Consider the following 23,295-nt stretch of genomic DNA (forward strand, 5'->3'; position numbering starts at 1 on the left):
ATATCCTTTTTAGGTTAATCTTGTAAGTACTTAATGAATTGTGTTGTAGTATCATTTTTGTCTGGTTGAAGGAACAGCATAAAAGTTTTTACGTGGATTGGTTGTTGGGAACTTTTGGTAGCAATGAAGGAAGCAATCAGCTCGTCACTTTAGAAATATTTTTATGTCAATTACTGGTGAATTACTAGCTTTTAACTAGTTTTTATACTGATGCACGGGTTTTTATTGAAGCTTATTTTTATCTTTTATTCTAACAAAGTAAACAATACTTTGAAAAGATGCATTGATTTGTGGCATATATATGTGTATATATATTTGTGTGTGTGGATACATATATAAATTTAATGTCTTCAAAGAGCATGAATGGGAGGTGAATTTATACTTGCATGTCATGTAGATGTTATAACAAAGGTGAGGAGAAAGACGGATAACTTGAGTAATGTGTATGTTTTACCAATTGCAAACTTACATTTTCTGGCCTTATTGTTCAGGAAAGTAGGCAATATTTACTTACCATAAAGTTGAGGATATGGCCTTTACTGGGTTTTGTTTGCTTTTCATTTAAGAAATCCAGAGGTCTTCTCAGGATGTGGCTAATTTTATTCCCACCCCCACCCCAGTTTCCTTTTTAAGGGAAAAAAGCTACATAAGTTTTTAGCTAATTTGTGACCAAGCGTGTATTTTATGTGTCTTTCAGAAGGAGCCCAAAGTGTTTCAGGAAAATGATTAGTGATAGAAAAACATTTAGGCTAAAAGTGTAAACAATTTGTATACATGAAGTACAAAGTTGTATTGTCAGCCTAATATAATTTGCTTATTGTGTATTTGTTGACTAAAAAAATGGAAATCTGGGAGATGTTGCTAAAGTTAGGAGAAACTAGCACAGTTTTTCTATATTTTCTACCGATAAGGAATTTGTAAAGAAAATCTGGATGTAACCCTGACTGTACAATTTTCTTGTATGAAGCGATAATAGTGAAAGCAAGCAGGCCACTTCATGGCCTCCCGTAACTTCTTCAAGAACAGCTGCTAGAAGTATAAATTGCTTGTAAGAAACTCTTTTATAAGTTGCGAGCACTGGAGGCAGAAGTCTTTCTCAGGAATGGCAGCAGCTTTCTAGGGGTTGTTTCTCTATCCAGACTCCAATTTGAAGTAAGAAAATAAGGAGAACTGTCACTAACTGGTTCCAGCTCTGGAAAATGTTGAGCTAGTAAGTACATCAATGGTAACTGAATTTGGGTGAAAGCCTGCTGAGAAGGAACATGTTAGGAACTTGGGAAATAAAAAGCCATTTTGTCAGCGTAAGCGTGAAATATATTTAAGTATCTGGTTTTATAGTTACTGACGCTTATTTTTTGTCTTCTCCCACCCCCAGGACACCTACAATGGCAGGAGGTCTTTTTTCAATAGACAGAGATTACTTCCAGGAAATTGGGACATATGATGCTGGAATGGATATTTGGGGTGGAGAAAACTTAGAAATTTCTTTCAGGGTGAGTAAAACTCTTCTCTTTTCAGCGTTTTGTTACTCAGGACGGTGCATCTTGAGTTCTGTAAAACACGGATCTGCTGCCTGCATCAGTGTCCTCTCTTGTTGTAGTTAGCACTTGCTTCCCGTCAGGTTCCTCTTCTGAGGAATGAATGCGTGTGTGTTAAAAAGAGTTCAGGTAGAAAAGCTAATTGGGGAGCGTAAGTTAAGGGTGATGTCCTCAGTGCGTGGTTTAATGTGTCAGTGAGATGCGAGCACCTGTTACAAACTCTCTCTTCTTGCTGTTTTCTAACATAATGATTGCATGTGTTCATTTGGATGTGGACTTAACCGGTGTGGTTCTTGCTTTTGTTCCCACCAAACAGCAATATTTCCTTTCGTTTTTGCATACCAGCTCAGAGTATGTAGGTGGATACTTCTGAAATAGTTCAGCTCTCTGAATCTGCCATTTTCAGAGGTCCAAAATAAAAAATATTTTCAGAAACTTTACTTGGGAAGTGTACATGTGGAGTTTTGTTGTTTGTTTTGGGTTTTTTTGGGGTTTTTTTACATAGACATTCTATTTTATAATAGACTTTTTTGGACAGATCACACCTGTTACTTCCCTGTGATTCATGTGAGCCTTTTCCTTTGCTGTCAGCTTGCCCAGTTCTCTGAAGCAGTCTCCTGCTGATGCATTACTGCTGTGAGGCCTGATGTACTCTTTCTTACGCTACCTTACTTGGCCTTGTAAGCATCTTTATCTGTTGAGCAGGAAACAGGCATACATGTCTCTTCCATGCAGTATGTATTTGTTCTAGACCTCAACTAATGTTGTTTCTCCAATTTGGACAGAAGCAAGCGATTAACACTTTTAAACTTTTTTTTTTAATGACTTGAAGCTATGCAATAATTGTTCTGTCACTTTCAGATCTGGCAGTGTGGTGGCACTTTGGAAATTGTAACTTGTTCACATGTTGGGCATGTGTTCAGAAAAGCAACACCATACACTTTTCCAGGAGGTACAGGGCAGATAATCAATAAAAATAACAGGCGGCTTGCAGAAGTCTGGATGGATGAATTTAAAAACTTCTTTTACATCATTTCCCCAGGTGAGCAGGTCTTTGGTTATGAGAAATACCTATTAAGCATTAAAATGTTATTACTACCGGGAAAGAACTTGAGTATTTAAATAAAGATGTTATTGCTTTGAAGTTCGTAAGACAAGACCCAGGTAAGATGTACAAAAAGGAAAGTCATAATTGAAAAATAATTTTGTTAGCCAGAGATGTACCCTGATGTCTTTTTTTTTTTTAATTTTCTTTTCTTTAAAACGCACACATGATTTATGAATGAGCTTCCTGTACGATAGAGTTAAAGCTCAGTGGAATGTCAGAGCTCAACAGTAGTGCTGAAAACTAGCCATCCAAATACATCTCATAACGTGCTGGAGTTTGGCCTCTGGCTTCTGTGTTGTAGGCATTCCAGGTTGAATAGATCAGAAGAGATTTAAGTGCAACCCTGTAGCAGGAGTGGCAAAAGTTAATATCTTCAGACTTGGTAGAGTTTGTACTTCACTATCCAGAGTATAGGGGCAAGTTGCCACTCTACTTGACGGTGATGGTATTTATTATGTTTCTTAAAATGGATGTTAACAAAACAAGAGGATGTAAAATATGAGAGCAAATTTCCTATGAACTCGAACTTTCTGAAAAAAAATTTCTGGGAAAGAAAGGAAGCTTGGGAAATACTGAATTATTACTTTCCACTACAGCATATTTTTGTTGTTGTTGTTTAAAAAGACAGAGACAAACTTTGGGTAGCAACGGACATCCTTTCTAAATACTTAAGACATTAGAGACATTCAACTTTAAATACTAAGTGATAGTTCTATATGCCATCTCGGCTTTTCCAAAGACCTATCTTTAAAACTAGTTTTTTCCTTATGACTTGCTTATTAAACCTGCATTAGTATTGAAATTTAAAAGCTGTAATACAATGTAGTATTAGTCTGAACGGTGTCAAATTTTAGATTACAGGTTTTAAGAATACTTGTGAGAGCAAGTGACTGTAGATTTGTGGTGGTTTTTTTCTTAAGAGAATGCATTACTCAAATAAGACTAAGATTTTTTTTTTTTTAATTAAGAAAAAAATTCTTGATACTACTCAAAACTTTTTAGGTGAAATCAGAGCTAATAGTTTGTTGTTACAGCCCTGTGTTGTTACTAATAAAGCATTATGAATTCAAACATGACGTATAGATATTCAGAAAAGCTGTCTATAAATAGGTGCAATTGTTTTTGGTTAAGATTGCTTTTATGCACCTGTGTCAAGCTACATCTTAAAATCTAGTAAGTAGCTGGAACACCTAACTATAAAAATAACCAAATTTGTAAAAACAAATGTAAATTACTGAACACCATGGTAAGGCTCTTGTTACTTTATTTGTAATCTCTGTAGTCCTTCTGTTTCATGCGGTAAGTGTGAGCTACAAAGGGAGTTAGACTGCTTGAATTTTGCAAGATTGTTATTTTGATAGGTCTGTCTTTCATGGCTTTGCAGTGTTGTGGAATATGAATGCATTCTCCTGTTGGAGAAAAGGAATGAAAGAATTTAAAATAGGATACAGTAAAAATTTTGAAATGGTGGAAGTAACTTAAGCAGTTACCTACAACTGCACTGTATATTTTCTTTCCTTTCAGAAGATGCATATCTGCGTAGTTTGTGTGCTTATAGCCTGAATGATTGTTGGATAGGGATGTGTTCTTGCCAAGCTCCTCTTAGAGCATCTGCACCTGCCGACTGGCAGATGATCTCATTTGTGTACCCAAATCTGTACTGGCACTGCCCTGAAGTTTGATACTAGAATTTCCAAGTGTTTCAAGAATAGGGTTATACGGTACCTAAATAAGCTGGGTTATTCTGAAATTGGTTTGGTGCCTGGAGCTGTGAAGAGAGTGGTTAGTACTGTGGATCGTTCTTAGCTATGATGTAATACCTGTTGTTCAGAGAATAAACCCATAAATGTACTCGGTGCCACTTATGCCTCTCACCCCCCAAATCCATGGAAGTTGTGAGAGCCAGTAGGCGTTAACTAGAAAGGATTACTGTTTTGGCAAGTTCACAGACAGCTTACTGTTGTTATTCTGGGTATCTCCAATCTTACATGAGTGTTGCAGACCCTGGTTTTACCTGTTGATGGCAAATAACAGCGGTGTAGATTTCAGTAAGTCCTTCTGGACAATAGTTGTCTTAGGAACTCGGCGAATCTCTGCTACGTTGGCTCATTTAGCCATACTCTGCTTTTCCAGGTAGCTTTCTAATATAAAAATTTAAATGTTTAATTCTTGCAGAATGATGGTGTAGCGACCCTCTGACAGTACAGTATGCAGCCTGTGAAAGTCTTTGCTAGTACAATGTGTACTTTCAATATTGCTGTGACAGTGCCACGTGTTCTTGCAAGGTGAGGATTTTTAAGCTGATGCTGGTTTGCAAGCCTGGGTGCAGATGAGTGAGGAAAACAGGCAGTCCTCTGCGCACCCAGGTTTTTTTCTCGTTAGTTGACATGGATGAGAAAATTGGATTTTGAAGGAGGGTAATATACTGACAGGCATCATTGAGCCTAGCTAACAAGAAATTGTTTCCTCCTTTATATCCTTTCTCTTCTGCTCCCCTAAGATAGTGAATTGCAGAGGGATTGATCCAGGAAAGCAAACCTAAGATGATTCTCAGGTAGCTTGCCCACTTCATGTAATCTGTGTTGTCGGGAGGTGGGGGGGAAGGCTTTACTGCTTGAATGATAGGAACTCAAGAGACTTTTTACTATTGATGTAATGTAGTTAAATGGAAAGCTGCCCTCTTGAAAAGTAAGCCTGTAATCCTTTTTTCTTTGGTAAGTACAGCCTAGTAGAAATTACTTGTCTGTTTTAAGCTTTCGTGCATTTTAGAAGCCATCTCTCTGCGTAGAAGTGGTTACGGTACAGATGGAACTTGGACAGGAAAGCGTTGCAGCAGCTGCTGCTCAGCCAAAATGAAGCCTGTCTCATTGCAAGCACCAGCTATCCTCCACGGCAGTAATGGCACGAGCTGTAGTCGTTCCTCATTAGCTCCCAGTTTTCCTCACAGTTGCGAGTTACAGCAGGGCACTGTTTCCCAGACCGTTTTCTTTTTGGCTCTGAGAAAACCGATCCGGCATGCGCAGGTGACTCGTCTGATTCCTGGCTCCGGTCGTTGTGTTCTGTGGCCTCTGCCACTTCTTTATTTCTAGCGATGGCTTTTCATTGCTTTCTCCGGTTTAAAATACTAGGACTGGATTGTCCAAGGTGAGGCTTCCCGAGGTGGCAAAGTCAGCCTAACAGCTCGCTGTGAGGAGAGTGCCTTGCTTTTCATGGCAGGCGGTAGGGCTTCACCTCCCTTCATTTGTTGATTGTTCACCTGTGTCAACTGCTTTAACTTGCTGAACTCGTCAGGATTATTTGTCCTGGGGGCTGGCTCTCCGCTGGTTACGTTAGCACCTGTGTCCCACCAGAGGTGCAGCAGGAATCTGAAGCTGAGCAAGGGAAAGCTGCCCCTTTCTGCAGCAGCAGCTGCAAAGCATTAGGCTGGCTTACTGCAGCTGCCTCCCCCTAACCTTCTCCTCAGTACTAATTAAGGCTAAACTGACAGTTGCAGAATTTGTTGGCGTCGTTAATCTAAAGGTGAAGCATGGATACTTTCAGACCGTGTGCGTTCCCAGCTGGTGAGCGGCACGCATCCCGAAAAGCAGCTTCAGCGAGCTGGGGTAGAGCCTCGTCTAGCTTGTAGGGAAACTAATTTTTATTGTTGATCAAAAGTTTGCCCCAGAAGGTATCTTGCGTTGCACTGGGGCTGAGTGAACAGGCAGAAAGCCTGAGAAGACAGCACTGCAGAATTACCTGAGCAAGAGCCATCTCGACAGACATAGACCTGTTATCCTGAAAACTGGATCGGTAGATCTAGTTTCTAATCGTTGCCTGCCTCGGTCTCTAGCCAAGAATGGTGAGTCAAGGTTCAATATGTACAGACTGGAAATGGATAACGTTTTTATTTATGGTTGATAGGGAGGACAGAGAAGGGACCGAGTCCGCATCTTGCAATTTAGCTATGCCTATGTTCTAAAGATGTACTGGGCGATTGCGTGTTTTCTTCTTTTCAGCTAGTATTCCCTATTAGCATTAATTGGGAATGCAAATAACGTAGCTATTCAAATTGGTTTTAAATGATTATCGCTTATCGAGTTTCATAACACTAAATGCAAACAAGTTCTATGATTTTTAACAGAAGACTAGTTTTAGATGAAACAGTTTTCATACTGTCCTTTTGAAAATGATTGAGCAATTTATAATCATGATGAAAACAACATGCTGCTTTTTTTTTTTAAAGCAGTTTAGCATAAATATATTGCCACACATTGAACTTGGCAAGCAAATCTTCAACTCTTTTGAAATTTTGAGGATGGCAGAGCTGTTGCAACACCACTGATGGGAAGCTTAAATATAAAGTGGCAAAGAAAACTAAACTGAAGGAGGAGTATTCTACTGATAGACATTATTATATGTACGTTTTTGTAAAGGTATAAGGGAAGACCATTATATATTACTAATCAGAGTAGTCTAGTACTGCATACCAAACTTCAGGAAGAGTGACAGCACAAGCAAGTGCTAAGAAATCTTACATTAGTACAAAAGAACTGGTGATGGTGTGATTGGATGATTTGATGTGTAATGATTTTTTTTTTTTGCCTTATCAATATTTATTTTTCAGTACATCTTTAAGCGTATGTGTTAAAAAAAAGCATGTGATTGTCTGGCAGCAAACCACAAGCTGTGTGACAACTAGAATCATCAGGGAGGTCCAGGCTTTTCATGTAATTAGGGTTTGAGGCAGGGGGGTGAGGAAATAAAAAATATATTGAATGGTCAAGTGAAGACAACAGTAGCAAGTACTGATAAATACTGTTTCTGGGGTTTTTTCTTTCTTTTTTTTTTTTTTTTTTTTAATGAACCAAACCCAAATATTTGAAAGAACAACTAGCAGACACGATTGTCTTCCTCATAGTGCACGTACCTGTGGAGTCTGGCATAGTTGTCTCCTCGGAGGAAGATTTGATCTAATTCTGTTTTGTGGTTTCTTTTCTGTTTGTTTGTTTAGCTGAGCCTTTAAAAACAAGTACAAAAACACTGGAAGGTATATGTCACTGTTGTGTGGATATAGGTTTTACCAGTCTGTGGAGGAAATAATGATTTAGACATGTACTTAATCTTTTACATGCTTTATACTTCACGGTTTTCCTAGTTTGCTTCCATTTCCCCCCGCCCACCCCACAAAGAACTGTTACCCATAAGTTACTGCCGCTGCACCGTATAGTGCAAATGTGTAGGAACACTCAAACTAGTTTTGAGTAATATAGGTAAGGTACCAGAAACCTTGGAAACAGAGTAATTCAGCCTTGTTTGAGGACACCCCTAAGGCAACTCTACCAGTTCTGCTATTCAGTCCATCTGCTAACCTGATGCTAACTGTAGTCTATGTGCCAGTATCCAGTTTGGTGCAGACCTAACTTCAGAGAGGATTCTTTTAAAAATCTTTCAGACTAAAAATGGTTAAATGGAATATAATACACCCCTTTTATTTCATTGTAACAGAGGGAAAATCAGCTGGCACTTTTCTTTCTACATAGTGACATTTAAAACTACTTTAAAAACCAGCAGGCTTGTATGCTATTAAGTATCACTTTGCATTTCATTCTTTATGGTTGTAACTTTAATACTTACTGCTGTTCAATGATGTGACAAAGTGTTAACAGTGTTGTTTTCTGAAGGTCAGTGTAGCAAACTCTGATGAATGAGTTTTGAGTATCATAAGGTTGTGGTGAGAATGGCATGATAACTGTTTCATCCATCAGCTGCTTTTTCATCACTGAAAAATGAAGAAGTCTGTACTTAGCTGTGGTTGGTGCAGCCTTTCTCTTCTTTCTTCACCATCTTTTGAGAGTGCTCCTTTTGGTGTAGAGCAAATATTTGCTTTGGTGAAGAAAGGGCAGTGTTTGGGGGGGGGGGTGGTTTGTCTTCTGTTTTGGGGGGTTTGGGATTTCTTTTGTGACTGGAAAGCCCAGACTGAAGTTTTCTGGGATTTCTATTCCAAGAGACTTTTAAATTTCATTCACACTATTCAAAATTTCATTAAGAAACAAGCTTTCCTTTTCTTTCGTTGCCTTACCAGTATAGTTCTTTGGTATCTTTGTTAAAAAGTCTTTAGCTCTGAAAACAAGGAGGGGGGAAAGCCTAAAACTCTGGCTAGCATTTTCTCTTTCTGGAATATTGAAATTACTAATGTTTTTATTGATATTTACAAACATTTAGCAGAAATTATGCAGTTAGCTGTCTTAATTGAGTAGGAATACACCATCTGCTGGCAGGTCGATTTAATAGCACAGTGTGCCAGCTTAGAAATGTCTCATACTCGGTTTCAAAAGGTCAACAATTTTTAGAGGTAATTCACAGTCCTCTAAGTGGAAGGATTTCTGAAAAATGTATGCAGCTGGAGATCTATAGCGTGGTGGCCAGTTGAGCCATACTTGTGGTGTGTGAGGGGAATTTAAATTGCTACGACTTGTTTTTGTTCTTTTTTGGTTTGGGTTTTCATTTGGTTTGGGTTTTTTTTTGTAGTGTGTTACTTTTGGCCTGTGTGGTATGGAGTGTAGTGTGGAAAATACAAAAAGAATGTGATGCCTGAAAACTAGGAATTATCCTACCATTAATTAATATTATTGGAACATTAATGACAGTAGTGCTTAATTTTGACGAGGCAAAAATATGTACTGATCATGCGCACCTTCCTCAACCCATCTGCAGATGGTACTTGCACAAATTAATTTTCAGAAGGAATTAAAACAACCGTAAAGGAGTGGGAAGATACAGGAGGAATAAGCACTTTGCTAAATGAGGAGCAAAGGAGAAAAAAGGCAAGCAAAATACCACAAAAAAATAACAGGCCTAATGGTGAACGTACTTCCTGCGAATGCTGCAGTTATATTGAACAAATACTGAATTATTAAAGGATTAGTTCCCTGTATGAAGGCTGCTTTCCGACTGTTTCTTTGTGCAGTTAGATGATGAAGGGCCCTGCAGGTGGTACCTGGCTTACAGAATTAAATTAAAATGGAATTCTCCTTGGTCCAAAGGAGGAGACTGCTATGTTATGCTGCATAGATATGCAGCCCAGTTGCCATTGGGGATAGGATGGCATTAGTGACCATAACGGTTTCAGTCTTTCTCCTCTGATAACTTAGTAAGCAACTGCATTCAAATTGTTCCACAAACTACGGGTAAGAAATTGTCACGTGTAGCACAGATGTACTGATTCCATCTTTTGTATAATTATGTGGAAAAAGAAGTCACAGGTAGTGACTGACATGTACTCTCTGAGAATATAAACAGCATAATGCTATATTTAAAAAAGAAAAAATTTCTTTGTGTAGAGATGACTTTCTAAAGAGAAAGTCTTTCATGCAAGCAGTGTGATATATACTGGTGATTTTTGTATTAAGTGGAATTAGGTAACATTTATTAGCAGCCATTGAATAAAACTTCATTTCTACAGGAGTTACTAAAGTTGATTATGGGGACATATCATCACGACTTGGACTAAGACGAAAGCTCCAGTGCAAGCCTTTCTCCTGGTACCTGGAGAATGTTTATCCTGATTCCCAAATTCCACGCCATTACTTTTCTCTGGGAGAGGTAAGATTTTATCCTACGTATTTATCTACCCTATGTAAAATACATTGCACAGTAAGTTGTTAGTATTCTGGACTGAGTACTCCAAACAAGTTATTGCCAGCAAAGTTCAAATACCTTGCACCTGTGTTCCTGTCGTCTGTAAAAGGATATGTCTGGCTTCTCAGTGGGGCAGAAAACTGAACCTTGGTATACAGTACTGTAATTTGAATGTTTTCCCTTTTTTACTGCAGTACTAAGTGTCACATAGATGGGCTTTAGAAATATTCCTTTAGAAATGCCTAGTTATTTTATAGAAATGCCTACTTTTTGTATAAGGTCCTCTATGTAGAATATGAACAGAGTTTTGCTTAAAAAAACCTAGATCAGGTCAAGCAAGGGCTTTGCCTAAAAACTGTTCTGACCTTTACACCCAGAACCATCGTCAGTGACCAGCAAATTTCAGTGATCCCTAAGCCTTGCTGGGCATTTTTCTGGTTTTCAGTTGAAGGTTCTGAAGTGACTATAGAGGGAGTACAGATGATGCTGTCCTAAACAAGTAGGCACATACTCTCCCCTGCAAGTCATGTTGAGCTGAATATCGAGCCTGATATAAGGTGATTTTGTACTGTTTGTTTTTAAAAGAAATGCTTTTAATAAAGCGGAGCAGGCATTCGTGCTGCTGCATGACTACCAGGAGACTTGGTACTCATGCCTCCTTACTATATAGTAATACAGGGATTAAGGCTGTATCTCAAGAAGTGAGGAAATTGAACCCAGTCACTCGTGATTTCACAGGGAATTAAAGCCACTGTGCCTAGAAGAGTCCTTTAAAACTTCTGAACGTTTTGGGCTGGAGACTCAATTGTCTCCGTTCTGTGGTAGCTGAGTCTTTGAGCAAAAATTGTCCCCAAGATGGAAAGATCCCCAAAAGAAAGCAAAGAAACAAACATAGTTCTGTAACCTGGTAGCGTGGACATTTCCTTGGGAGTTTGAGTCTCAGAGAGCGGTGTCTCATTGTAGTACAGTTCTATATTTTACATTTCATTCACATAACCTCTGGTGTATAGCAGAGAGAACTGATGCCGGTGTGGTTTGATACGGACCTAGTTCTCTTCTAAAAATAACAACCTTTGATGATGTGTTCTTTTTCACTCCCAGATAAGAAATGTGGAGACAAATCAATGCCTGGATAACATGGCAAGAAAAGAAAATGAGAAAGTTGGAATCTTTAACTGCCATGGAATGGGTGGCAACCAGGTGACAATTTTTTTTAAAAATGATCTCAATGTATTTAATTATTTGGAACGCTACTTCTCATTGAACAACTCTTCAATTCTTTCAGTAGTTACCTTTAAAATATACTTCAGTTGTAAAGCTTAGGAAACCCTCATTGAAGATGATGCCTGTAAGAGGAAGTGCCTGAGATTTGTTGGTGGGTTGTCATTTGTAGGTTTTTGAGGCCTGATTGCAATAGAGTTTTAGGTCAACTTTCCGGTCAAAAATGAAATGAGAGGAGGAGGAGACTGCTATAGACTAGACTTCACCTCCTGTAGGTTCTCTGGAACCGTCTTCTGATTAGACCTCCTGATTGGCACTGTTACTGAAAAAACCACCCCACGTGCCTGTACCTGACATGCTGGTTTGAATGTATGTTTTTCTGGGTGTCAGTTCTGGAATTTTATTTTTACATCTATTTTTTTGTTCTACTTTGTCAATAATTCTTGATGAATTGTTTTCCAATATACAGAGATTACCTGTGTTGGGGATTCTCCTGTTTCTAAGCAGGAAGCAGTCTGCAATTCAAAAAAATTGTCAATTTGACAGGAGAGCTTGTTCATATAGTGTTTACAGTTATTCCTGCCTCCACACACGCACCCCCACCCTCCACCCCAAAAAAAAATATCTTTCTATACATGCAGAAGGGAGAAGAAAAAAAAAATTAGTGGATATTAATGAAGTCATGCACAAATGTTTCCTTTTCACCCCCCACCCCAGGAATCTTTTAGTTGAACTTCTTTTTTTCAGTTCCTCTTCTTTTTCTGTCTAGGTTTTCTCATATACTGCCAACAAAGAAATTCGAACAGATGATTTGTGTTTAGATGTATCCAAACTTAATGGCCCAGTAACGATGCTCAAGTGCCACCATCTAAAAGGAAATCAGCTTTGGGAATATGATCCAGTGGTATGTCTTCTAATGACTTGTGACATTAAAATGTGGTAACTTGATTTTTTATATGAGCCTACAGAGCAACATATTTCAGTGTAAGACACTATTTGACAGTCAAAACAGGAAACAAAGTCAGGATTATGTTCCGTCTGTTATTAATTCATGGTGTAGTCACTCAATGGGCATCTGTATTAGTTTAATTACCTGGTGAGTTTTGGGGTTGCTTTTAGAAGAATATTTCAATGGGCTTCTGGGTCCTCTGGAGAAAGATAGTCTGCTAGTGTAGTGTTACGACGAGATCAACAATGGAAAAGTATTCCAGGTATCTATTGGACCAGGAAAAGATAATGCTAACGATCTTGTGACAAATTCAGCACCTGGTGTCTTGTCTTGCACAAGTTTAAAAGGAAATACTTTTTCTAATTAGAAAAATCAGCATCCCAAAATTATAAGGAAGATTTTACGTTTCTGATTGTGGTATGTTTAAGGTAGAGTTGCTCTTATTTTCATCATTCTCTTTCTTGTACATAAGGTTCATATTTGTTTTGAAGTTCATATGTTGAACTGCCAGATCTAGAAATCATTGACTGTTGATCCATTCATCATTAATTTGATTTGCAAGCTCTAAAAAGAATTTTGTCATCGAGTAGTGCAGTCAAGAACTCTGACTTATGTCATGGCTAGTTAGAAAAAAATAGTTCTCAAGCTTGTTAATTTAAAATCAGTTATTGTGAAAGACAGTTGCGAGACAATTTGGGGAAGAAGAATCTTGCCAGCATAATCATGATGACTATTTTATGAAGAGAACATGTAGATATTTAGCTACTGAAAAGTCATTTCACTGATTTTTTTTCTTTTTAAAAAAAAAAAAAGAAAAAAAAAGAGGGGTATTTCTAAGTAAATAGACTTGCTATAGATTTTAGTAGCTGAGGTGTTAATGAAACCTACAACCTTCAAGACTAAAAGGAAATGTGTATGAATGATGATTTTTTGATTAGGATGGCAGTTAATGTGGAACATGGTGAATCTCTACTGGGATTTCTGCACATTGCTAGGAGACAGAAGAAAGCTGCTGAAGGCTTTCAGGACTAAATGTTAATTGAAATGATTGAGTTTGAGTCTTGGGAACCATTCGTTCTTGGTTTTAATGTAGTTAGTTTACCTGACTTAAGTAAATTAAGATGAGTAATACTACTACATGCAGTGATTCACCAAACACAAGTGCTTTTTATTTTGTTTCTATCTTATCGATGGTAAGAACATTGCATCTTCAGACACCTAATTGCAATAGTCTGTCTTGCAATGATTACCACAGACTGTAAAACAGGCTTCCCTGTGTCGATCCTTAGCCGTAAATTGGGCTGTATGTGTTTTTTCTCATTATTCTGTCAGAGGAAAATCTAGGTATAATCTTCAGACCTTTACTGAAAGCTGGCTAATAAAGCAAAAAAATAAGTTAGAGAATACTTAGCAAGAACTCCTGCCCACGCAGTTGGGTGACTTTTCTGTAGTTTTTTTTCCTTCTGCCTCTGTCCAGGAGGCATGTAAGAAGCCTCCTTTCCTTTAATGTCTACCAGGAAGAAGAAGAAAGGAGGGGGTGTGTGGGGGGAAGCTTTGTGTTAGTTATTTGTCTACTTACGTCTGTTCCAACGCCCTTCTTCATTCTTCAGCTGCTGTATGAGTGCGGGAGGTTGATGTGCTCAGGTTTTTGCTTGGGGTTTTGGTGGTTTTTTTTTTTACCCTTTGCTGCTTGTGCACATAAGGCCTGCCTGTTCTGCCACTTGTCAATCAGTCCAGTGTCCTGGCTGTGCTGCTGAGTGAGAGAAAAAAATACCGATAGTAATGCCTGTCAGTACCATAGACTGCTTAGACCCAAGTTGATGCACTGATGAGTATCCATAGTACAGTGGCAGGAAATGCAACTTCCAAAGATCTCTCTTCCATGAGGATAGCGCTGAGGTAGGCAGAGCGGTGTATGGTTGCATAAGTAAGATTATTAGGTATTGGCAAAGATATATATGTATTTGATTTTGTACATATCCATTTTTTAAAAAAGAACGTACTTTTTTTAGAAGAACATAGTATTGAAAAAAAACATAGTCTAAGGTCAGTTTTGTGTCCCCAACTGAGAAAAAAGAGTACTTTTGAATACATATTCAATGTGTTCATTCTAATCTGATCAAAACTACAATTATAACTAATAACTGAAGTTGTATATCTTACAAAACTTTAATATCAAACTCCTCAAGATCCTTAGATGTATAGTGCTATTTAAAGATTGGTGGATATTGCTTAATAAAGAACGTAATTTAAAAGTTCAGCCTGTTCTCTTTTTCATGAAGCCACGTTTTTAGTATCTACAGCATCAAATAGCATATTTAAGTGTTCTTTAGGATTGGGATGTGCAGTCAGTAACCAAGGGGTCTTGTCTAGTTCCTACGTACGTGTGGAAGAATTTTAATGGCCGCTAGAAACGGCCATTGGTTAGCTTGGTTAGCTTGTGCCTGGTGATTTTTGTAAAACTGACTTCTTTTTATTTTGTCTTCAAGAAATTAACCCTGTTGCATGTGAACAGTAACCAGTGCCTGGACAAAGCCACCGAAGAGGACAGCCAGGTACCCAGCATCAGAGACTGCAACGGCAGCCGCTCGCAGCAGTGGCTGCTTCGCAACGTTACCCTTCCAGAAATATTCTGAGAGGTTCTAAAGAAAAGCAAGGATTGACTGGGCTACCTCGGCTGATACTTTGGCTACGCTGTTAAGTAGCAACAGAGGAAACTTCTGCTCAGCAGAATCCACGGTTTGTCAGCTGTTAGAACTCCTGCAGCTTCTCAGTAGCTGTGAACCAGCCTTCCTGTGTAAGGATGTGAAACTACCACACATACTAGTGAAACTGCGCCCACTGATGTTTACAAGATCGAAAGAGTTTCTTCCGGCAAATAATTTAGAGAACGTTTGGACAGTGGAAACATAATCAATGAAATAGTCTCTGAAGAGCTGCATATCGTCGTAGTTTGCTTGCACATCAGTAACCTCTGCTGAAAGTGCTGTTGTAATGAAGAAAGTTCCAAGAATTTTTTTTCCTGGTTAGCGGTGGTAACCAGACTACTATAGATCCACAAATAAATGAGAGAGTGCGAGCTGGAAACCAGATTCAGTAACATGAAATAAGAATTCTGTGGTTTAAAAAACAAAAATTAAACAGGGTTTAATGGAAACTAAATCAGAACTATGAAAAGTACAATTTGTTATAGTGAAGTATCAAATTTATATGTAGATTTTATACCTCAGTGGGGGAAAATAACCAAGTCAAAAGGCAATTGTTTCTCTTTTTCAATTGTGCGATAGTCCATAAATACTCTTTTTTTCTGGTGAGTCTAAAATTGTTTTGGGCGCAAACAAAACGAGCATAAGAATAAACTTAGCTCTTGAATGTCAGATCAACTTTTTTCTTTTTTTTTTAATTTTATTTTAATTTCTTGGCTGTTGGAATTGTATCTTTTTATTACTGTCTGAAAACTGGAGGTTAACATGCTGTCTAACTTTTTTTTTTTTTTGTCCAGGCCTGCCGTTTCAGTTTCTTCTTGGGTCAGGCAGCTTATGGACTTTCATGGCCAAACAAAAGGTTTAAGTACACTTTGAAATTAAGTTAACTTGATGGAATACACTTAGCGCCCAAGACTCATGCTACTGTACTACGGTTTTGTTTTCATAGCAATAAATCTTCTGTTCCTTGTTTGATTTCAGTCATCAGAAAGCCAGAAGAAAAGATACATGAATTGGGTAGCAGGAGATTGGCAAAACTGAAGGTTTTCTGGAATCCTTTTCATATTCAGATGTGCTTCATTGTCAAGTGCATATTTAGATTAGACTCTGAATTGTAATGTTGATCTGCTGCTTTTTTCTAATAAAACCTAAAGAAAAATAGCTAAATTGGCATGGTTTTTAAAGTTAACATAGCCAAAAGCAATATGACTATGTCATTACATTGGTCTGCATTTTTTAACTGAATTGCTTTGTTTTGTTAAGAAAAATCTGTGTGGGCTGATCTTGAAAATGAGCCACTGAACGCTCAGAGTATACATTGAATTTTCTTTTGGAAAGAAAAATGAGATTTGCTTAATGGAGAGGATATTTTTATGATAAATGTCATTGTTTGGCCAACTGTCCTGTAAAGCAAATTAAACCTAGACTCATGCAAAAGTTGTGTGGAATTATATTTGGCTGTTATGGCCATTTCAGATTTGCTCTTCCACGTTGCTTTAGCCAGTGTTATCTCCGTTATTTCTGCAGCACTATACAAGAATGTTCATAGACAAAGCGGAGGAAATGTTAACAAATTGCTGTGTGATGTTGCTACTTTAAAAATACGTAGGATGAGATGGTGTGGGATTAGTATCAGATGAAGCATCTAAATACGTAACTGTCTTTCATTGACCCCTCTTTTGGGATAGCCTTGCAAACCTCATGAGGTCAAAGTAGATTTATGAAAGTAATGGTATGGTACATTTATCAGAAAGATATTGAAGTGTGCCAAGATGACTTTAAAAAAAAAAAACAAAACAAAACCAAACCTGCTTTAGTGGTTATGTGAGAAGACTTATTCCTTTTGTACGGTCAGTGAAGAGGATGGGATGGGTGACAGTGTCATCATTTGTAAGTGATAGATTTTCTTGCTTCTTAGATACTCTGTGGTCCCTCCAGCTTTTATACTGTTTCTGAGGTACAGTTTGTGGTTGTCTGATACTGCATATTAGCCACCAAAATACTCTTTCCAGTTTTCTGCCGTGTACCAGTGAATGATGGTTTGGGTCATGTTTGAATATTACTTTAGTTTACCTTAGCAAACTAGCACTTCTTGGGGGAGTGGTGGTGTGTAAAAATGAGGTTATGTATTGGTTGAGCAACAATTTCCCAAACTCAAAATGCATCCCTTTAAAAACATTGCCAGCAAAGAGGCTCTAAATCGGAGGTGAGTAACCTTTTGTGGAATGAGAAGCAGGAGCATCAGAAGTGCAGTGCAAAAAGTCCTGTAAGTTTTCAAAATTTCTTAATTTAGTGTTTCAGATTTCATAATTATATGTGGCACATCACTGAACACGTAAAAAGGAATACATTTTCACTTGATATTTTTAACTCTTAACAGGATATCACAGCAATAACCGTAAAAAAACTTAAGTGCCGTGGCTTGTAATGTAACTGAACCTGTAGGCAGGCCTCAGGGTCACTATCATTTTACCCTTGTTAATTCAAGAAGTCATTTTATATCACGTAAAACTGCAGTCAAAATCCTCGCACAACTAAAAATGCACGTGGCAGGTTGTCAGCTTCAGAAGCAGCAAATCTGATTTCCAGCCCGTACCTTCCCGATCCTTACCTGCAAAGGTAGCCCTCTTCCCCTGCTGAATAGGGGCGGGCAAGCAGCGGACTGGAGCGTGCCTGCAGACCCCGTGACTATTTAGCTGTGGTCTCCCAGTGGTGCTCCTCCACTTTACAGGCATAGTGCTTCCGTGTCCCAGCTTTCAACGGGAGTATTAGTTGATGCTCTCAGAGTGGCAGGCATACTTAATTCCTTTCCATCTAATCTGTCTTCTCATGCTGGAGTCTTCAGGCGGAATTTTTAGAACCTCTGCAGCTATTTTCATTTAACCCGTTCTGAAAAAAAAACCCCAACCCCTTGTGTTTTTTCTTAGTGTGTAACATACCTGTGTTGTTAGGCAGATGAATGATTTCTGGTAGAAATGCCGCTCTGCTCTCCAGTGCCGCTGCGTTTATGGCTGCTTTGTTCAGATCAGAAGGGGGTGTGGGGGGGGAAGTCCACTGCTGGTTTATTTGACATTGATAGCAAATAGACACAGGGTAAGTGGAAAGAAAAAATCAGTAGTTGTGTTTTGAAGAGAATTGGTAAACTCTTTTTATCCTTCTTCGGTCCTGTGCTCAGTGTGTTTAGCATAAATTTCCTGTGCATGCTCTGAAGACAGCGTTCTGGTCTCCATCTCTTCTCGTTTGCCTGTGCAAAGATATTTATTGAGAAACACCAGCGCCTTTTAACTGAGTTGAAGTGTATTACATATTATGGTCCAAACTTTGGGTAACTACACTGTGCCAGGTCTCATTAGGTCATCTCCAGTCTGTTTAGATACTGAAAGTCTCAAACCAGTTGTATCTGTGTGTACATACAACTGTGAATGTTTTTGTTTCAATCTGCCAGTTTGTTTTATCAGTATGAAATCAAGTTGTGTTTTAGTAGCTTTATTTTCATGGTAGTACTATACAAAAGGGCTTAGCAGTCGCTTTTCATTTTATCACAGCAGTGGTCCTAACCTGAGATATGTACTGTAAGCGAAAGAGAGAATCTACGTTACAAGCTAGCAGCAAAAGTAAGATAATCTGTCTAATTTTTACTCTGCAGAATGCCTCTTAATTGCTCTATTTGTTCAAGTAATATAACGCATTCAGAGAGATGAGCAAAACCTTGGCAGATTTATTCTGCTACATTTCCCCTTCAAGGTAAGTAAGGAGATGCAAGTATGCTTTAGAAAATTGACTGAGAAATAGTTACTCAAAGGGTTCCTTTGCTACATTAACAGTTCCTCCATGCTTTCAAAAGAAGAAACGTGGGAAAAGTTAAGCGTTACAGAATAGATTTTAATAGCTTAGGAGCCTTGCATCTTATCCGAACTTAATTGTAGCAGTAGAGATTTAGGGTAAGGCAGGAATGTGTCAGTGTAAAGGGATCAAACTTGGGCAATGTCAGAGTGCTGTTTGCTCTCGGATCTGTAAGAACATTTCTTACCATCACCTTAAAGCAAATAGGTCCCAACTTTGTGTCTTACTCTAAACACTCTAATAATTGAGAATTGTTCAACTAGAACATAGTTGTGACGTTACGTGAAGGTGATGCGTATGGTGCGCGGTACTTTGAATAACAAAATAGTACTTTTTGCATAATAAAAGTTTGTAAGGTACAAACCAAAATTGGCGCACAGCTAAATAGGTTATCTAGAGACTAGAATTTGTGATAGTGGGATGAAAACTAAGTTTGCTTCTTTTCTTTTTGAATCTCGGAGATGGCGTTTGTAGCATTCTGCTTGCATTTCATGCAGCGTCAACCGATCCTTACCGTGCCGAGCCGTTCAGCCAGGTGATGCTACTCCATATCAAAATGGAACTCAGAGATGAAAGCAAGCTGCTAGTTCTGACAGACAGTAAACTAAGTAATTGCCGTAGCGCCGGTTCAGGGCGTAGATAGTAACCTTCCTCTGAAATGAGCGTTACTGGTTTCCTTGCCTCTGCCTCTGAAGCAACTAGTAAGACATGCAGAACAACTTCCTTTTGTTCAGTTTTAAATGCATTACCTTTCTTTCAGTAGATGGATGTCTTTAGGAGTTCCCAAATAACCTTGATATTATTCATGCGTTGTATTGGTATTCTTCAAAAAAGCTTTTTGTCTCACCTCTTGCAGAGTTCTGCCTCATATTTATCACCTTTCTCTGAGTCTTCTTTTTATTTTTTCATTCTTGCAAAGATTGGATTATGGTCTTTAAGGTACTGATGAGTTCATATATTGCCATTAGAGATGTGCATTATTTCTGTGTTAGCCATTATGCATTCTAATAGTGCATTAAGTAAATGTTTTCATGAAGTGATCCTCAGTGACATTTTAGTCTTCTGAACATTTTGCTTATAACACAGGACCATAGATTAATTTTTCATTCCATTTTGCATTAAGTTGAATTTATAGATTTTTCATTTCTTTCCTTGTATGCTGTTTAATCACCTAGCTTTGGTTATTTTGGTATCTCAAATAACTTGGGCTTCTTTCTCAGTACTTAACGATTCTGGTTCAGTCACAAGCTTCTGACATTCCCACTTTTGCTTTCCTCTCGGGTTGGAACAGACCTCTGCAGGTCATCTGGTCCAAAGCCCTGCAAAAGCAGGGCTGACTTCAAAGTTAGCTCGGGTTGCTCAGAGCCTTGTCCAGTCAAGTTCTCAGTATCCTGAAGGATACAACCTTCTGGCCAACTTGTTAGTGTGTGACACCTCTCGTGGTGAAGGCTTAGGCACACACATCCCAGTAACTAATGGGAACTTCCTTTCCTGCAACTTGTCTGTCGCCTCTCATCCCTTCGCTCTGCATTTCAAAGTTGATCATAAATCTTTACCGTAGTTCAGATACCCTGCTATGTCACATCCCTGTTTCTGGGACTATAACCAGTTGGCCACGGGTAGCTTGCATACCGAAAGGTAACTGCTAATAGAAAGGAGGTTAAACCAGTGTTTTAAGAGACCTCACCACTGCTTCCTCTAAATTCTAGAAATATGCCTTCCCTACAAACTTGACTTTGGCAAAGGGAGGCACCTATCCTGTTAAGTGGTCCAAGAAAAACTGTTGGGTCCGTGTCCAGCCCACAGGAAGCGGGAAAGGAGCCCAGCCTTCATTGCTGCGGCGGCTTCAGCATTGGAAATATTCAGACCAAAGAATTTGAGAATAAGTTTTGTAGTTGCCTTGGCTGCACGATGAGGAGATCTGGATTGTTTCAGAGCAGAAGTGTTGTTTCGAGTTCAGTGAAAACGGGAAGAATTTTCTAGCTGCCGTCTTCTGTCATGGGCTTGATGTACGTGAATTGATTGATCAGGGTATCCCGGTCTCTAATGGATCTTTTTGGTCTGAAAATGCTTTCAGGTAGCTAACGAGATTAGCAAAAGCGGTAGTTTCAGATCTATGCCAGTTAGATGGACACAGCGCAAATGGCCAATTCTGATGGTAGGTATTCGAGGATCTTGGGATATAACAGCTGTCACTATAGTGATTGCTGTAATATGGTAAGTGATAGCCTGTTGAATGCCAATGAACCCTTCGCTTGCAATTTTTCCTGTAGTCTTTTAAGTCAGGGAAGTGCTGGGAGTGGAAAGTGTCATTTCCATTACCAGGGTAAAGAACCTCTCCCGATGTGAAATGAAAAACGAAAAGTATCCTTGAGGCAGTGAGATCAAGTTGCACATGTAATTCCATTCAGATGTGGCTGTGCTAATATGGTGAATAAACTGGAGAGAAGTCTCAAACCCCAAAACCTTCTCTCATTCCCAGATGCTGAAAACCACGGGAAACAACTCTCTATTACCCATATTTATGGCTTGCTTGAATGTAGTAGCTCTCAAAATTACCCTTTGTAGTCAAAGCCAATCATTCTTCTGATCTGGCCTGAATTTTTCATGATCTTGAATGCGAATTGCTAAAAGAAAAAGCACAGAATTATTTAATTACAGATTGCGCATATATGCGTATTTATGTGAAGTGGTTTAGACAAAGCACATTAAACCACTTCAACCAATTGTAACTGAAGTTCAGCCCCACAGCAGGAGTGTGCCCACGCTATCACTTGAGAGACTTTCTTCTGTATTATCTGTTGTAGGCATGCTTAGTCGCGTTTGGTACGCGAGATGCAGTCGGTGCCATCTCAAGCCTGTTCGGTCAGGTCCCTGGTGCAATGAAATTCTTCCTTCATTGTTCTTGTTCCTTTTCATGGCTCTGGACTGCTGGGAGGCATTGTGTGCCGTTTCCACTTTTCTGCATCGTACTCTTGTCTTGAAAAAATGCGTTTCAGCCCCATGCAACAGTGCTGAAACACGTCTTGGAGGAAATTGTATCTTCTTCTGAGTCATGGGTTTTGTAGAAACCAGACCCCAAAGGTCTGGGTTTTTTCTGGCTGAGGACTTGCCAGACACTGGGTCTCTTGAATGTGTCGAGATCAGTCCCCCAAGACGTGCTTTGTTTCTCCGATGCTTCAGTCCAGTTGGATCAGTGATCTTCCAGCCTCCTGAAAGCTTCAGAGGCCACTTGAGTATATAATTCATGAACTCAGTTCCTGCAGTCAGTTTTATGACAAATGTCAGAGTGATCTTAAGTAATCACTGACATCACTAAAAAGAAATGAATTCTTTTCTTCAGGTTCCCCAAAATCCCATCCTCCCTTCACCTAATCCCACAACAGGTACGTGAGGATTGCAGACCTGGCTTGCAACCGCTTGGATGGATGGATGGTTTCATTTCGAAGGACACGAACTACAGACTGAAATGTTTTCTTTTTTGATGGTTGAACTGATTTGATACTCAGTAAGCTGGCAGCCTCTGATTTTTTTTTTTTTTTTTTTTTGTCTCGATAGCTAGTTAAAAGTGCGTCCGTATAAAGCATTTGCTTAGAGGAGAACCAGCTTCTTGGCTCGTAAAGGGAGGAGGAGGCCACGTTATTCTGAACAGTGCAGAAGCGATGCCTCTTCCATGGTGTTTCATCGGTATCTGCTGGGATGTTACGTGCAGCTGACAATGTGATGTAACCAGCTGGTATAATATCCACAACACAGCAAAATGTTGTGGTTTGGTGTAGAAGCAGTTGACCGCTGATATGTTGGTGCACTGAGCCGCAGATCTGCTTGTGGCTCATTTACTGCTTACTCTGAATATTGCGGTGCGCAGGCTGAATTGGTTCGAGTTCCCATATTTTGTGTACGAAATATCAAAGGAATGCGTAATGGACTTTCTTCCAGACATGGGGCCATTTGAGTCTGCCTGTTAATTGTGTGTTTGACTTGGACATCAACAAGACACGTTAATTGTTCTCATCCTGTCAGTGATGTGTGGGAAATTAAAAAAGAGGTCCATTAGATGTGATTCTGGCTCTAGGACCGGAAAGGCTGATGTACAAGTTTCCTTCATTTTTCAAAGAGATGTATTTTCATCTGCGTCAAAAAGGATTACGTGGCGTATACCTACGTATGATTCTCAGACTTGTTCTTGCAGTCCTTAATATTGCTGGTTAGAGCAGTGGGAACTGGAGGAAACTGGTTTGTCCTTCAGTTTTGCAGACACCGTGTTGTAAAGGGTTTTGGTTTTGTTTTGCGGGTTTGGGGTTTTTCTGTTTA

General features: G+C 39.0%; 1 protein-coding gene across 4 annotated transcripts in view; it reads left to right on the forward strand.

Annotated features, from left to right (window-relative positions):
- The window catches only part of GALNT1 (polypeptide N-acetylgalactosaminyltransferase 1), an 89,432-nt gene extending 73,620 nt beyond the window's left edge, over nucleotides 1-15,812 (forward strand). For all 4 annotated transcript variants that reach the window (XM_049830397.1, XM_049830396.1, XM_049830395.1 and 1 more), the window contains 6 exons: nucleotides 1,376-1,493; nucleotides 2,400-2,580; nucleotides 10,088-10,227; nucleotides 11,365-11,463; nucleotides 12,254-12,388; nucleotides 14,923-15,812. In XM_049830397.1, the coding sequence (XP_049686354.1) occupies nucleotides 1,376-1,493; nucleotides 2,400-2,580; nucleotides 10,088-10,227; nucleotides 11,365-11,463; nucleotides 12,254-12,388; nucleotides 14,923-15,069 (820 nt within the window). In that variant the 3' untranslated portion in view covers nucleotides 15,070-15,812. The remainder of the gene's footprint in view (nucleotides 1-1,375; nucleotides 1,494-2,399; nucleotides 2,581-10,087; nucleotides 10,228-11,364; nucleotides 11,464-12,253; nucleotides 12,389-14,922) is intronic.
- Nucleotides 15,813-23,295: the final 7,483 nt, after the last annotated feature.

The sequence above is a fragment of the Accipiter gentilis genome, chromosome 27 (genome assembly GCF_929443795.1).
Source record: "Accipiter gentilis chromosome 27, bAccGen1.1, whole genome shotgun sequence".
Lineage (NCBI taxonomy): Eukaryota > Metazoa > Chordata > Aves > Accipitriformes > Accipitridae > Astur > Astur gentilis.